Source organism: Protomyctophum parallelum (assembly GCF_964188405.1).
Source record: "Protomyctophum parallelum genome assembly, chromosome: 3".
Lineage (NCBI taxonomy): Eukaryota > Metazoa > Chordata > Actinopteri > Myctophiformes > Myctophidae > Protomyctophum > Protomyctophum parallelum.
The window spans coordinates 28,061,919-28,076,912 of NC_139698.1; the positions used below are offsets into that span (position 1 = coordinate 28,061,919).

The 14,994-nt window shown below is 46.1% G+C and overlaps 1 protein-coding gene across 1 annotated transcript; it reads left to right on the forward strand.

The window, feature by feature from the left end:
* Window positions 1-774: 774 nt before the first annotated feature.
* LOC310856625 (delta-type opioid receptor-like) lies at window positions 775-14,198 on the forward strand (the record flags this gene model as incomplete). The annotated part of the gene is made up of 5 exons (XM_083762096.1): window positions 775-875; window positions 10,774-11,010; window positions 11,785-11,903; window positions 12,811-12,969; window positions 13,714-14,198. The coding sequence occupies exons 1-5, from the start codon at window positions 859-861 to the stop codon at window positions 14,196-14,198; spliced, it is 1,017 nt and encodes a 338-aa protein (XP_083618222.1). The 5' UTR covers window positions 775-858.
* Between the last annotated feature and the right edge of the window lie 796 nt (window positions 14,199-14,994).

Consider the following 14,994-nt stretch of genomic DNA (forward strand, 5'->3'; position numbering starts at 1 on the left):
GTTAGGCTAAACCTATTTTAGAAAAGGGTCGGAAAAAACACAGATGATTGGCTTGCATAATGTAGCCTACAGCAGGGGTATTCAACTAGATTAAGTCGGGGGCCACAACTGTAGAATGATTGTGTGTGGAGGGCCGCATGCACAGCGTGTGCGCAGCGATTTGTTTTTGAGAGAGAGAGAGAGAGAGAGAGAGAGAGAGAGAGAGAGAGAGAGAGAGAGAGAGAGAGAGAGAGAGAGAGAGAGAGCTGGAGTGACAGAGAGGGAGAGAGAGAGAGAGAGAGCTGGAGTGACAGAGAGGGAGAGAGAGAGAGAGAGAGAGAGAGCTGGAGTGACAGAGAGAGAGCTGGAGTGACAGAGAGAGAGAGAGAGAGAGAGAGAGAGAGAGAGAGAGCTGGAGTGACAGAGAGAGAGAGAGACACACACACACACACACACACACACACAGACACACACACACACACACACACAGACAGAGAGACAGAGAGAGAGAGAGATGTTCCAATCTGTCCGTGTGGAACTTCAATAATTTGCTATCCAGTTTCCGTGCGCTGCGCAGTGTCCAGTACAGTGTCCAGTACATGCGTGCGTCAGGGTGGTTTGAGCTCGCCTTCAGTTATATCACATCTGGACGCAGACATGGAGTTCCCCACTCTTTCTGTTGCGGATTTCTCCGACAAGTACTCAGATTCAGTTCTCATTCCTTTCAATATCACGTTCTCCGACGACTCCGTCCTGCTTCCAAACAACAACAGAACAGTTTCTGGAAGCAGGGACGCGACCAGTATAGTCATCGCTGTGTGTATAACGGCGCTGTACTCCCTCATCTGCGTGGTCGGACTGCTGGGCAACGTGCTCGTCATGTATGGAGTAGTCAGGTAAGAAAGTATATATATCCGACTATTAACCTGCACTTATTGGCACCTGCTGGCATTTTAATTATCCTAATATGCTTATTATACCAGAATAAATGTGAGACCATTTGTTTTTTAATGAGCCACGTCAGGACAGGTGGGTTATTATGGCCTCCTGGTGGATTTAATTAATAGGCCAATGTGAATTCAGGATTTTGTTCCAAAAATGTGTTCCACCTGCTGGTGGCGCTATAACAGCTGTGAAAAGGGTGGGATGTATTCCTCAGCCTATAGGACTACATGTGCATGCACATTCTGCAAAATGTCACAAATTACACTGCGTTCATGATTTGGGGCATTTTGTTCAAAACGGGCCAATCCTGCAAACTTTGGGTTTGGAAGCCAATGTTAGCCTATACTGTCATGTGCGATCATATACGTATAGCTATGATCGCCTATAGGCCTACTGTAACCGTATAGGGCATAGGCTATAAACGTATAGTATAGGGCAGGCTATAATTTTGGACAGAATCTGAACGAGTAATAACACAAATGTTTTATAAAAGTCGGTCTCCTGGTGGCCTATAAAAGGTACATGTGAAAAATGCAGATCAAAGGTTTTTCCTTGGCTATAGAGAGCACATGCATGGTTGGTTCCCAAACAGTGGGTTGGCCGGTCGGGACCCATATGTGGTCGGACACATTTTTTATTGCCTCCACCAGACCTCAGAGTATATACTATAGAGACGTATAGGCAAGAGAAATCTATGAAGATCTGGGAACTAAATCGTTACCAAGAAATTTCTTCACCAATGTGTTTTTAAATGTGTCTAATAACATGTACTAAAAGTTTGAAATTCAACTCCTGTGGGAAATTGAGTTATTAGCATAATATGTGACCCCACCCATAACATCCTATATATAAGGCCAAAAAGTCAAAATGTCATCATTCTTTAAGTAGCATGTGACATATGAAACTAGGGGTTTTTCATGATTCTGAATCCATTCCAAGCATTAGTTTTGCACAAAAAACACTCCTTGGGCTAAATTAGGCCATATCCACTTGACCAAATGTGCTGACCTCATCACGTTTGTGACGACGGCTATGGCCGTTTTCCTCCCAAGGAGTGTTTTTGTGCGCAAAACTATTGCTTGGAATGGATTCAGAATCATGAAAACCCCCTAGTTTCATATGTCACATGCTACTGAAAGAATGATGAAATTTTGACGTTTTTTTCTTTATATAGGATGTTATGGGTATGGTCACATATGCTAATAACTCAATTTCCCCCGGGAGTTGAATTTCAAACTTTTAGTACATGTTATTAGACACCTTTAGAAACACATTGGTGAAGAAATTTCTTGGTAACGATTTAGTTCCCAGATTGGTCAAATACCTGATAAAATGCCCTTACTATATATCCGCCCGTTCGTGTGTCCCCGTCCGTGTGTCCGTCCGTGTGTGCGTGTGCGCGCGTGCGTGCGTGCGTGTGTGTGTGTGTGTGTCCTAATCCCCGGCCGGCACCATTGGCCCGATCCATGCCAAACTTTGCAGACACACTCCCTAGATGCCAACGATGAACCTCTGCCCCAAAGTTTCCAGAACGGCTGTTATAGCGCCATCAGGAGGCCGACTTTTGTAAAACACATTTTTTGCTATTATTCCTCCAGATTCTGTCAAAAAATCCCGCAAATTGTTACACAGTATCTCTATAGTCATGTGTTCAAGACGGATCTGTCCGATATTTCATATTCCATCCAGATTGGCTAACATTGGCTTTCAAAGTTTGCAGGACTGGCCCGTTTTGAACAAAAAGCCTCAAATCATGAACGCAGCGTGCAATTAAAGTGAGATCTTTCACGCAGTTTCCTACTAGGCTGAGGAATATATCCCACCCTCACATTTGCCTGTTATAGCGCCACCAACAGTTGGATAGTTTTGGAACTAAATGCCTGGAGAAGGAGGAGAGACCCGCACACCGCCACTTTCTGGTTCAAGAGTTTTATTTTAAATAAGAGTCATACGTTTCGGCCTTTCGGCCTTCTTCAGGCATAGTTTGAGAATAGGCTGACATTCATTAAATATACAACAGTAGGCTTAGACAACCAATCAAATTGCATATATAGTAGCCTAATCATTCATCAGATAGCAGCTGTGAAAAACCCAGTCATGTTACTTAAGGTGCAGTACTTCTGTAGAACATTCCTAGTATATTATTGAAAGTCTGCACCAATTACAACAATACCGGGAATAATATTAAAGTCATGCCATAAAACACAAGGAACAAAATGCCTCAAATCATCCATTTGCCATCAAAGACATAAGAACAAATTGCATCCTTTTCACATTGGCCTATTATAGCGCCACCAGGAGGCCACAACCTGACCTGCCCAGGTATTTTGTTTTTATTGTCTCCACCAGGCCGAAGGCATGGGAAGAGAGTATGTTTTGCACTCCGTCCGTCCGTCTGTCCGTCCGTCCATTACCAGCTAATCACCGGCACCGTTGGCCCCATCCATGCCAAACTTTGCACACACACTCCCTGGATGCCAACGATGAACCTCTGCCACAAATATGCCTGTTATAGCGCCACCATGAGGACGATTTAGGCAAAACACATTTTGTGTAGAGATTACTCGTACACATGTTATGCATACATCACGCATCATCTCCATAGTCATGCATGTGATTAACATGGATCTGCACCATTTCCCATATTACATCCTGATTGGGTTTCCAATTAAAGCTGGCATGATTTGTCCGTTTCGAACAAAATGCCACAAATCACAAACATAGTGTGCATTGTGCAATTTCCGTGAAATTATACACGCACATTTCCAGCCGAGGATGACATGCCACTTTTTTTTCCTTCAAATCAGCCTCACGGTGGCGCTAACAGGCCAATTCCTGTTTTACCTATAACTGCGTCGACCTGTGTACAACTTTGTATGCGTACTCCCTAGAGGCCATGGCAAAACCAATTCCCTGTATTTTCCACATCTCCGAGTTATAGCGCCACCATGAGGCACATCTGTTTATATTAGTTGCAAAGATTTCATCCAAATCTCACGCAAATCGGTACATGATCTCTGTATTCATGATCAAGACGAGTCTGTTGGATTTCTCAAATTCTACACTGATTGAATAAGATTTTAAGAGTTTATTTTTAAGTTTAAAGTTTTCAGGAATGGCCAGTTTTGTACAAAATGCTACAAATCATGAACGCAGAGCCAGAGTGCAGTTAAACTGTGCACGCATATTCCCACTAGGCTGGCTTGACATTTTTAAATCAGCCTCATGGTGGCGCTATAACAGGCCAAGTCACGTCTTTACATGCACCGATCTGCATACATTTTGTATGCACAAAACGTTTGCAGCCCAAGGGAAAACATCTGGCCTGCCTTTTTCAATTCTGCCGTTTCGAGCGCCACCAAGGCCCATTTATGTGCGACACCTGTGTCCTGGGCACTGGCAGGACTGACAGGGCAACAGGGGTTAGCAACCTCTGTTGCAGCACTTGCAAGAGGCCACCACGCAAGCTGGTCTGTAGCTTGCGTGGTGCCCTCTTGTACAAATGAGCAATACCCCAGAGTCTCCCGAGAGGAGGGGAGGAAGAGAGACTCGATAGGACAGATTCAACGACAACTAGTGACAACAAAGTGACACAGACGCAGAGAAGGCTCCCTTAAATACACCAGAGTAAGGCCAAGTGTGGACAAGGACGGACACATGCACACCGCACAGACGATCAGTCTGGTGAGACGTAGGAGGACACTATAGGCAGGAGGCAAACCATAGTCCTAGAGACCTCTCAGTGCCTGCTATCCCCCAAGAACGCACAAGGCAGAGAGAGCTTCCTGTTCATTCTGGCAGGAGAGAAAGGACAGTGGGCGGGTCAGTGTGGGGGTGCCCTGGGCACGGCGGTCGCTGGGGTGTGGTCAGCACTGGTTTGCTGCACCTGGCCGGCAGGTTGCTCACTTCCCTGTTGGCCGGGTGTGGCCCTCTCTCCCGGTGCTGGTTGCGCCTCTGTGGTGGTTGCGCCCGGGGTGCCCCTCCGTGGACTTGTCTATAGCTGGAAGCCTGGTGGAGAGGGGCAGTGACTTGGCCAATCACTGCTGACCCGTCAACTGGAGAGTGTAGTGGTCGAGGGTTGAAACACTCTAAGAAGGTTGGAGACCACCTCTTCTTCTTCGTGTCTGGCCATCCTCTATCATGTCTTTCCAGTGGTTGGCGCAGGCGAGTGCAGCGGCATTTGGTTCGGCCAGGTCATCTCCAGTACATTGTGGAGCAGAGATACATATCATGATGTGGTCCATTGTTTGTGGTTCGCCACACACACATGCATCAGAAAAAGTTAGATTCAATTTTTTCATGGATGCCTTGCAGCGTCCTTCGCCGACCCGCAGACGGCTCAAGGTTTTCCAGACGGTCCAAGGTTGGTCATGGCCAGTCGCGAGACATTCCTCTGGGGTGATGCCTCTCTCTGTCCATTGGGTTGTCTGGCTACCCATGCTGTTCCACTGGTTGTGCCACTCCGTGGTCCTGGCGACAGTTCTGCAGTGGTATCCAGGAAGCTGCTTCTGGACCTGAGCCGTTTTTGGGGGGCAGAGTGTTCGTGCAGTGAGTGCCGGTTGTCATGGGCCTGCTTTGTGCACTCGGCTTTGGCAGTGACTGCTCTGCGGATGTCAGGGGGGGCAATTCCAGAGAGGGCGTAGAGGCAGGGTATGGGGGTTGTTTTGATGCACCCAGTCATTATCCTGCAGGTCTCGTTGAGGATGGGGTCTAGTTTGCGTGCATGACTTGATTTATACCATGCAGGGCAGGCATATTCAGCGGTGGAAAAGCACAGGGCTAGTGCCGTTGTGCGCAGCGTGCTTGGGTGAGCTCCCCACTTTGAGTTGGTTAATTGGCGCAGGAGGTTGTTCCTGGTGGACACCTTGGCTCTCGTCTTCTGGATGTGCTCTTTGTAGCTGAGGGTACGGTCTAAGGTCACTCCCAGGTAGACTGGGTGCTGGTGGTTCTCAAGCCTTATTCCGTCCCAGATTACGTTGAGCTCCCGTTTGGCCTCCTTGTTTTTAAGGTGGAAGTTGCAGATGTGTGTCTTCCCGGGGTTTGGACGCAGGTGGTTTTCCAGATAGTATGTGGACATATCTGTCAGTCCTTGTTCCAGGAGACCACCTGATGACCTCTCTTCCAGGCCAAGGCTTCATCCATTGGGAATGGATTACATTCGCATCTTCAATGTATTTACAAACTAAACATAGATGCCATTTCAGCTTTCTAACTTTCAGAGAAAAGCTGCATTCCCTATTCTGGTAGGCAGGTTTCTGTGACATGATATAGTCGGATAGTCCACCAACGAAATGCAGAGCGAGTGGATTTCAATTGTGCCTTTTATAATGTACAGTATATAAGGAAGGACCAACTACTATTATGAACATAGTTATGGCTGTTATGGGTGACATGCTCCTTTAGGGTTAATGATCCTGAAAACTAGACATAGGCCTATATTGATCCCTCTCCCCCAGATCAATAATGATGACTGCCGTGACTTTTTTCTGTGGTGGAAAGGAACTAAATAAATGTACTTAAGTACTGTACTTAAATACAAATTTGAGTTACTTTTTCTTCACCGTTTCTTTAGCGTTTCCTATTCGTGAACTATCCCATTAATGGGTTAACTAATCACACAAATACAGAGCAAATCACAATGTAACTATACACAGCGATTAAAGTTTTTAAGCTGTCATCTGGTGTCTTCCAAGCAAAAGTACAAACCGTCAAGCAAAACTGCTTGACGGTTTCAGCTTTATAATCGTTTAAGCGCGTGCCACTGCTGTCACATTAGCAGATGGCGTGGCTCTTTCAGACAGCTTGCCAATTCTCTGCTGCCACTTGAGCGGAGCCCATCGTATAGGACAAAGGATTTTTTTTAACACAAAAGTTCTATTCTAGGGGTCACTATAGAAACCATTTTCAGATGTGGGTGTGCACAGCCAGATACATATCATTTTGAAGGGTCCTTGACTTGAGAGAGAAGTTCAAACAAAATCCTTATAGGTGATTAGGTGCAAGGCTCGAAAATATAAGATATATATTATATATATCTATTATATAGATATATAGATATGAAGAAAATGCCAGCACTCATTATATGTCCTTTTACATGATTTTATTTACCTCTGAGACTGAAAACGTATGCGTTTCGGCCTGTTTGGCCTTCCTCAGCGTTTGTTAAAGGGTCCTTGACTTGAAAATGTTTCGGAAACACTGGTCAATTATGCGAGTGTGCTTTAGAGCCTCTTTTGGAGGTGCAATGGAACCGAGACAGATTCCTCAAGTTACTTCTATTGAGCATTGCAAAACCACAAGGTTTTCTTTTTAAAGCTTTGGCAGATACAGGCTATGAGAAAAACATATTACTACTACTCAGACAGGGGTATAGGCCTATGTACTGTAAACGGAATGTTGGATGATTAAAAGTCCTTGAGCTTTATGGGATAACAGTCACATTCTGAGGAGATACAGCCTCTTCTTGAAGGCATGAAGCTCCTATCAAGGTTCGACTTGGGTGTTTCCAGAGCGTGGCTTGGTAGAATACCCTCCGGGTGATTCAACCTGAGGTGTGCAGAGCATGGGGTAGCAGTGCTTTGAGGTCCACTGGACAGCTGGGAATGTGTAGAGAACAGTTTTTTTTTATGTTGTCCAACTCCCTGAGAGTGGTATGAGAGGCGTTCATCCAGGCTAGGCAGGAGTAATCCATAATGCTCCTGACCTGCATGGGTTTAGTTGAAGTTGGCCCTGCCTTGACATCAAGCTTGTTAGCCAGGTGGTGTCCAGTTCGATCCCGGGCTCCCCCAGAGTTATTGTCGAAGTGTCCTTGAGCAAGACCCTGGCCTGAACCCCTAATGCTCCTGAAGTGCAGGTTGGTGCCTTGCACGGTTTCCTCTGCCATCGGCGTGTGAATGTGTGTTAAGCGATTTGGATAAAAAGCGCTATATAAATGCATGCTCCACCGGCTGCGGTGTAGAGTAGGCGGGACGAATAGAACAAAGGTTCTCCTGGTGGGGGCTCCTCACTGGCAGGTCAGTCAGGTCCGTATAGTGACAGCTTAACAGAAATGTGTGTGGGAAGGAACCAATTAGCATAACGATTACATTGGGGAGAAAATGGGGAAAAACAATTGGCTAGTCTAAAGTTTTTAAATAGCATATGTACAAGCTCGCAGTGCGGCACAAATTGACGCGCTGTGAGCTTGTAGATCTGCTATTTTTGAGAACCACTATTCTAAACCAATGTTCAATGTTCATAAGACTCTTCTGAAAAAGGGTTAAAGGGGCCTCAAAGGGACCATGCATGGCCTTGACCCGGCCACGGCCTCCCATGCCGAACAAACGGGCGCCTCCCTTCCACAATGCCACCCCTCCCCACCCCGTTCCGTTCCGTCTTTCTCACTTTTACTGGTCTCTCGCTTTTACTGCTACATATAGCTATAACATCTAAAATGAGAGAGAAGAGAGAAGGTATAGGAGCTCAGCTCCAGAGCCTGTGGGTGTTTGTGTGATTGTTGCTGTGTATCATGAACATGTCTAATTAACTGGTGCTTCAGGGAGGAACCCAGGCAATAGGCCAACGAACCAACGCAACTTGCAGGCCACCGAAAGCTTGTTGCTAATGCACTGAATTCCCTCAGACCATTATGCATCCAATTGTTGCTGTTGGGGAAGCAACCTCGTATCTCCGTATTCTAGCATGTTGTGTGTGTTTTTCCCCCGTAAAATAACGCCCTACTTGGATCATCCTACTTGGAGCTAGCCTAGCTAATAAGCCAGACTCAAATCACACCGATTCGGTCTGGCTTATTAGCCAGGCTAACTTGGAGCATCACACAAAAGCATCAACAGCAGCAGGTCTGGAAGCATGATGGCACGATCTGGCACAAATAAAAACTAGACTAAAATGTTAGGAAGGTACTATAGTGGACAAGAGATCCAGAATAAGTCATTTTACACTTGGTTGCATGCTGAAAATAGCAGATCTACAAGCTCACAACGCGTCGCGAGCTGAAGTGTAAAAACATTAGTGAAAACTATTGAAGAGACTACTGTATGACTAAAACTAAAATCAAAATCTGCTGCCAAAAACAACATTGCCTGAAAAGAAAGATTTTGGTGATAATATGACCAAAATCTTTCTTTTCAGGCAATGTTGTTTTTGGTTAAAAGAGATGACTCTGTCGCGTGGAAACCTCATATTATGAGGTTTCCACGCGACAGAGTCATCTCTTTTAACCAATTCACTGTATCATTATTTCTAGAGCAAAGAACAGGTCGATGGCTATAGGAAATTTAAGGAATAGAGGAAATGGACAGTGGTCGACAGTAACAAAGTACACTTGAGTACAGTAAAATACATTTTTGAGTATCTGTACTTTACTTGAGTAATTTTTGTTGTTTTTGATTCTCGACTTGATTGACTCGCATTACAAGGGAAACGCCTTGTGAGCCTGTAGATCTTTTCATTGTTATTGATATAACTTTTTTTTAAAGAAAATCCTTTTGATGCAGGCACTTCAGTAGCCTACTACTAGTATAGTACATTTCACAGCTGGGCACTGAGTAATATTTGACCAGGAGTATCTATTTACTTTGACCCGAGTACTGGGGTTGAGTACTTTGCCTGCCACTGACCATTATGCATCCAATTTTGCCATTATTCACCATACCATTATTTCTAGTCTAGACTAGAGTAAAGAGCAGATCGATGTCTAGGAAAAGGACAGAGGAAATTGACACGGGTTCGGTGATGAATGCCCGATTATATTTTAATGAACCACGTGATGCTTTGTCATGGAGAGACCTCAGCGGACACTGCACATCAATAAGTTAACAAACAACAATTCATCACCACTTTTCAACCTATCTTCATATAATAGGTCCTCACTAATAATCATGAACAAATGGTGCAATGTTTTTCTACTCTGTGTCTCATAGGAGAAACCGTCTTCCAGTGTCATCATCGATGGGGAATACAAGCTAATAAAAAATGCAGGCTTTCTAGTCCTGAAAAGCCATCGTTCTCACGATAATGAAAATTTTGTAAAAAATAAAATCATGATTATTAGTGAGGACCTATTATATGAAGATAGGTTGAAAAGTGGTGAAGTGGCCCTTTAATAATAATATTATAATAATCACATTTTGTGTAGCAATGCCACAATGTACTGAATGTAGCAATACTCTGTTACAAATAAAAGTGAGCATCGTTCACGGACCGGCATGGTTATTGGGGTTGCAAAGACGCAATGATGCATATCTGTTCCAAATGGTACTCCCATTTGTCTTTGCACGTACCCTCTATAGAGGGTCTAAAACAGTTAAACTGTCAACTGAAGTGACGTTGCTTCATTCTAAATATTAGTGACAGGTGGGGAGTTTGACTGGGGCGTTACACCTGTTAAACGGTAACGCAGGTGTCCTAAGGCGGGCTCAGGGAGGACAGAAACCTCCCGTGGGGCAGAAGGGCAAAAGCCTTGATGCCTCCATGTCGGCTCTTCCTATCATTGTGAAGCAGAAAGTTGGATTGTTCACCCACTAATAGGGAACGTGAGCTGCCATGGGTTCAGACCGTCGTGAGACAGGTTAGTTTTACCCTACTAATCAAAGCGTTCTGAGGCACCCCCTGGACTTGCGTCATCAAGGCACCCACTTTGAGACACCCTGTTCCAGGTACACCAAGATGAACCCATGCTAACCCTTAGAGAAACCCTGTTCCAGGTACACCAAGATGAACCCATGCGCTAACCCTTAGAGAAACCCTGTTCCAGGTACACCAAGATGAACCCATGCTAACCCTTAGAGAAACCCTGTTCCAGGTACACCAAAATGAACCCTGCTAACCCTTAGAGAAACCCTGTTCCAGGTACACCAAGATGAAGACAGCCACCAACATCTACATCTTCAACCTGGCGCTGGCCGACGCCCTGGCCACCAGCACGCTGCCCTTCCAGAGCGCCAAGTACCTGATGGCCAGCTGGCCGTTCGGGGCGCTGCTGTGCAAGGTGGTGATCGCCATCGACTACTACAACATGTTCACCAGCATCTTCACGCTCACCATGATGAGCGTGGACCGTTACGTGGCCGTCTGTCACCCCGTCAGGTAAGCACCACACACTTTACAGCCCTTTTCATATCAAGTTCCATTATTCATTCCGCATTTGACGCAGGGAGCATTTTATGAGATGTATACCGACCGTCTCAGAGCGAAAACGTAGAACTATACCGATCCGACCGATATGTCTGAGTCATAGTATCGGGGGGCTTTGCCTAAGTACCCATTGTACCCGTCCCTTTATGCCCATATATGGATGCGTGCACGGGGCCTTCAGGGCATCTTACTGGTATAATATAGGGGGAGGTATAGTTAATATGTCGATCGCGAGCGGATGAAAAATCACAAATCACATCCGAACATCAGATGTTTGTTCAAAACCTCGGACAGCGCTCGTAGTTTCAGAGATAACAGCCAAAGAAGATCCCACTTTGAATGGGATCTTATGGTGTGCACGCGCACGTGTCATGGTGCTGGGGGTGATGAAGGCGTTGCCTAGCAACCGGGACAGGACTAAAAGATGGTTTTCAGCGTAGCTGTTTCATATTGATATAAAGCGATCAAATAATATCACGTGATATCACATATTCGGTAGTGAAAGAATTAACTAGAAATGCACTCTGTCGAGCTGCCAACTTGCACACACCTACTTGTGCACGAGCAGATCGTGCAACTTATTGCTCGGTGGAGAACATCAACGTATACATATCTCAATCGGCCACATATGTCGGTGTTGTCCCTCGGACAATCAGTAACAAAACGGGAATACTTTTAAAAGTAACGTTCCCCAACAATGATTGTTACAACTCTACCACCATGCAGGGCTCTGGACTTCCGCACGCCTGCCAAAGCCAAACTCATCAACGTCTGTATCTGGATCCTCTCCTCTGCCATCGGAGTTCCCATAATGGTTTTGGCGGTTACCAAGGTGACGCCCAAAGGTGGGGTGCTTTTCTTTTGATCTCTCTGCGCGGCCGGGTGGGATTATGAGAGAAATTACCCGTAATTGTGTAAAACCATACAGTTAAGTACTCCACTTAGGCTGTCATTGGTTTGGCATCCTTTTTCATGCCAAGTGCTTCTGTTAATCTGGGGGAGTAATTAGGCCCCCAGGGAGAGAGCAGCTATTTGATGTGGCTTAACTGGGTTTAGCTCCTCCTCACATGGTCCTTCCAACTAAAACCTCCCCAGGCACAGTGGTGGCCCATTTCTTTACTTATGCAGATAGAAACACAATTACAAGTAAAAGTCTGGTAATCAAATTTACTTGAGTAAATGTATTGGCATCAAAATATACTACCAAAATATACTATCATTATGCACAATGTCCCGATTCACAAGGTATCGTACAGGCCGTATTACAATCTTTTGAAAATAGCAGATCTACAAGCTCACAAACTGTAGACCGACTATTTTCAGGGTTGCTGTCAGGAGGAAACCACCTAACTCCATTTTAGCTATAACTCCACCACCTCTCCCCGTCATGCAAGTAATTGACAATAAAGCCAATTCTCATAATAATACGTTTCTCGTGGCTCCGCCACTTAATAACGAGCACCTGGCGCCCGTGCGTGTGTCCCCCAGTTGCACACGTATCCATGTGGATCTGCAGTGCTCAGAGCTGAAGCAGCACTCCCCCACCCGGCACTCTCGTCGGTGGGGGGTGGCAGCCCAAACATACAGTATCATGCTTGGGGAAACTAAATGTTGCCCCTGCGGTAACTAGTAACAAAAGTATTGGAAATTGGAAATGCTCGAGTCAAATTACCTCAACTTGAGTATACGGTCGGTGTACTTGGGTTATACTTTCCATCAGTGATTGTTTGATTTTGACCCCCTCTCACTCAGGCACCATCTGCACGCTGAGCTTCCCCAGTCCCCAGTGGTACTGGGACACGGTGACCAAGATCTGCGTGTTTGTCTTGGCCTTCCTATTGCCCGTCCTTGTCATCAGCGTCTGCTACGGCCTGATGATCCTACGGCTGAAGAGTGTCCGCCTGCTCTCAGGTGTGTATATATAAAGCAGTGGTCATTTCGTCGACTAAATGGTCCGTCGACGATACCTTTTTTCGCTGACGAAAACGAAATAAACTAACTGTGAGTGGGGAGTGTTGGCTGATGAATGAATATCAACATCCTAATACATCCTAATACTCAAATTATGACAGGCAATTCCTGCTGTCAAAATATGCCCCCCCCCGGTCAAAAAACACTTTGTTTGAAATAGACACTCATGCTTTCCAAGGTGTGATTTGGGGTCCTTAGGATGATACAAAATGAATATCAACATCTTAAAACCAAAATGTTTAATTGTGGGTTTGTGGGGTAACTACCTGTCAGTGGGGAGTGTTGGCTGGGAGGAGGAGTAGGACTAAGGCCCTATACGTCCGCTCTGGAGAGGTACTACCTGTGAGTGGGGAGTGTTGGCTGATGAATGAATATCAACATCCTAATACATCCTAATACTGGGGGGTCAAATTATGACAGGCAATTCCTGCTGTCAAAAAACACTTTGTTTGAAATAGACAGGAGTAGGACTAAGGCCCTATACGTCCTATCTGGGGGGGGGGGGGGGGTGTAACTACCTGTCAGTGGGGAGTGTTGGCTGGGGGGAGGAGTAGGACTAAGGCCCTATACGTTGTAGTGGAGTAAAAGTGTAATATTTGTAGTGATCGAGTAGACGCATATCTCAAAATTCTACATTAATTGAGTAAATTACTTGTTTGCTTTCCACCCCTGCTCTGCTCTCAGGCTCCAAGGAGAAGGACAGGAACCTGCGGCGCATCACCCGCATGGTGCTGGTGGTGGTGGCGGCCTTCATCGTGTGTTGGACGCCTATCCATATCTTCATCATCGCCAAGACCATGGTGGACATCGACCAGAAGAACCCGCTGGTGATCGCCAGCTGGCACCTGTGCATCGCCCTGGGCTACACCAACAGCAGCCTCAACCCCGTGCTCTACGCCTTCCTGGACGAGAACTTCAAACGCTGCTTCCGGGACTTCTGCCTGCCGTGCCGCTCGCGCCGGGAGCAGAGCAGCTTCACCAGGGCGCGCGGAAACACGATGCGGGAGCCCGTCACGGTCTGCGGCTGCGCGCCCTCCGCCGTGTCCGAGGTGAGGAAGCCCGTGTGCCCGGACGCGGACCGGCAGCGGGCGACTTTGGTAGACCCTAACGCCACACTCCAGGACGACCTCCACACGGAGATCACACAGATCTCCACCACGGAGTTCTGAACAGTGGAACGGTGAAGCTGCCCACGCCTGGCTGGCGGTAAAAGATGGAATTGCAAGAATTTTCCGCATTTAAAAACGCCACTGCGCCTGATGGAGGGGAAAGGAACTGGTTGGAATAACGTGTTCCTTCCATGCGCTACGTCCAACCAGGGAAACTCCCCCCTGTCAGGTGGAAAGGAGCAACTTGGACACTCAAGCATGAAGGAAGCATGAGTTAAGTCCGTTGCTCTCCCCAGGTTGGCGGAGGGTGTGTAGAGCCCAGGATCACATTAGATGATTGACACAGGGGTGAAAAAAGGGTTACAAAATCGTGGGAATTTCCCACCTTGAAATTTCAGGCGTAGGAAGTGGGAGTCAACCTTTCATTCAAAGGCCATTCAGGCCACGACCTCCCTAAAATAATCATATTTGAACTGGTCCACCCCGACAAGCACATGGAATGGTGAAAATAGCCCATCTACAAGCTTGTAGATTGTCTATTTTCGCAATGTCTGCCTTTGTAATATTTGACAATCTGGCCAATTTGGTATTAAAAACGTCTTAAGAGTCATTCAATTATCACTTTCGAAATGTGCGGATACCCTGTATACTGTACAGTTATTACTCGTATATGTTGGTTTGTTTACTGTTGAGTGAGAAAACAATGTTGCACATTAAGCTCACCAAAATAATTTGGGGATACCCCTGGGGTTTGGAAACTGTTCAAACACACAGTTCTGAGAGGGTAGGTCCAACAGTAGACTTGGGTGAGGTGCTTGTGGCCAAAAGGAAACCAAATGAACAATTGAGCACAGAA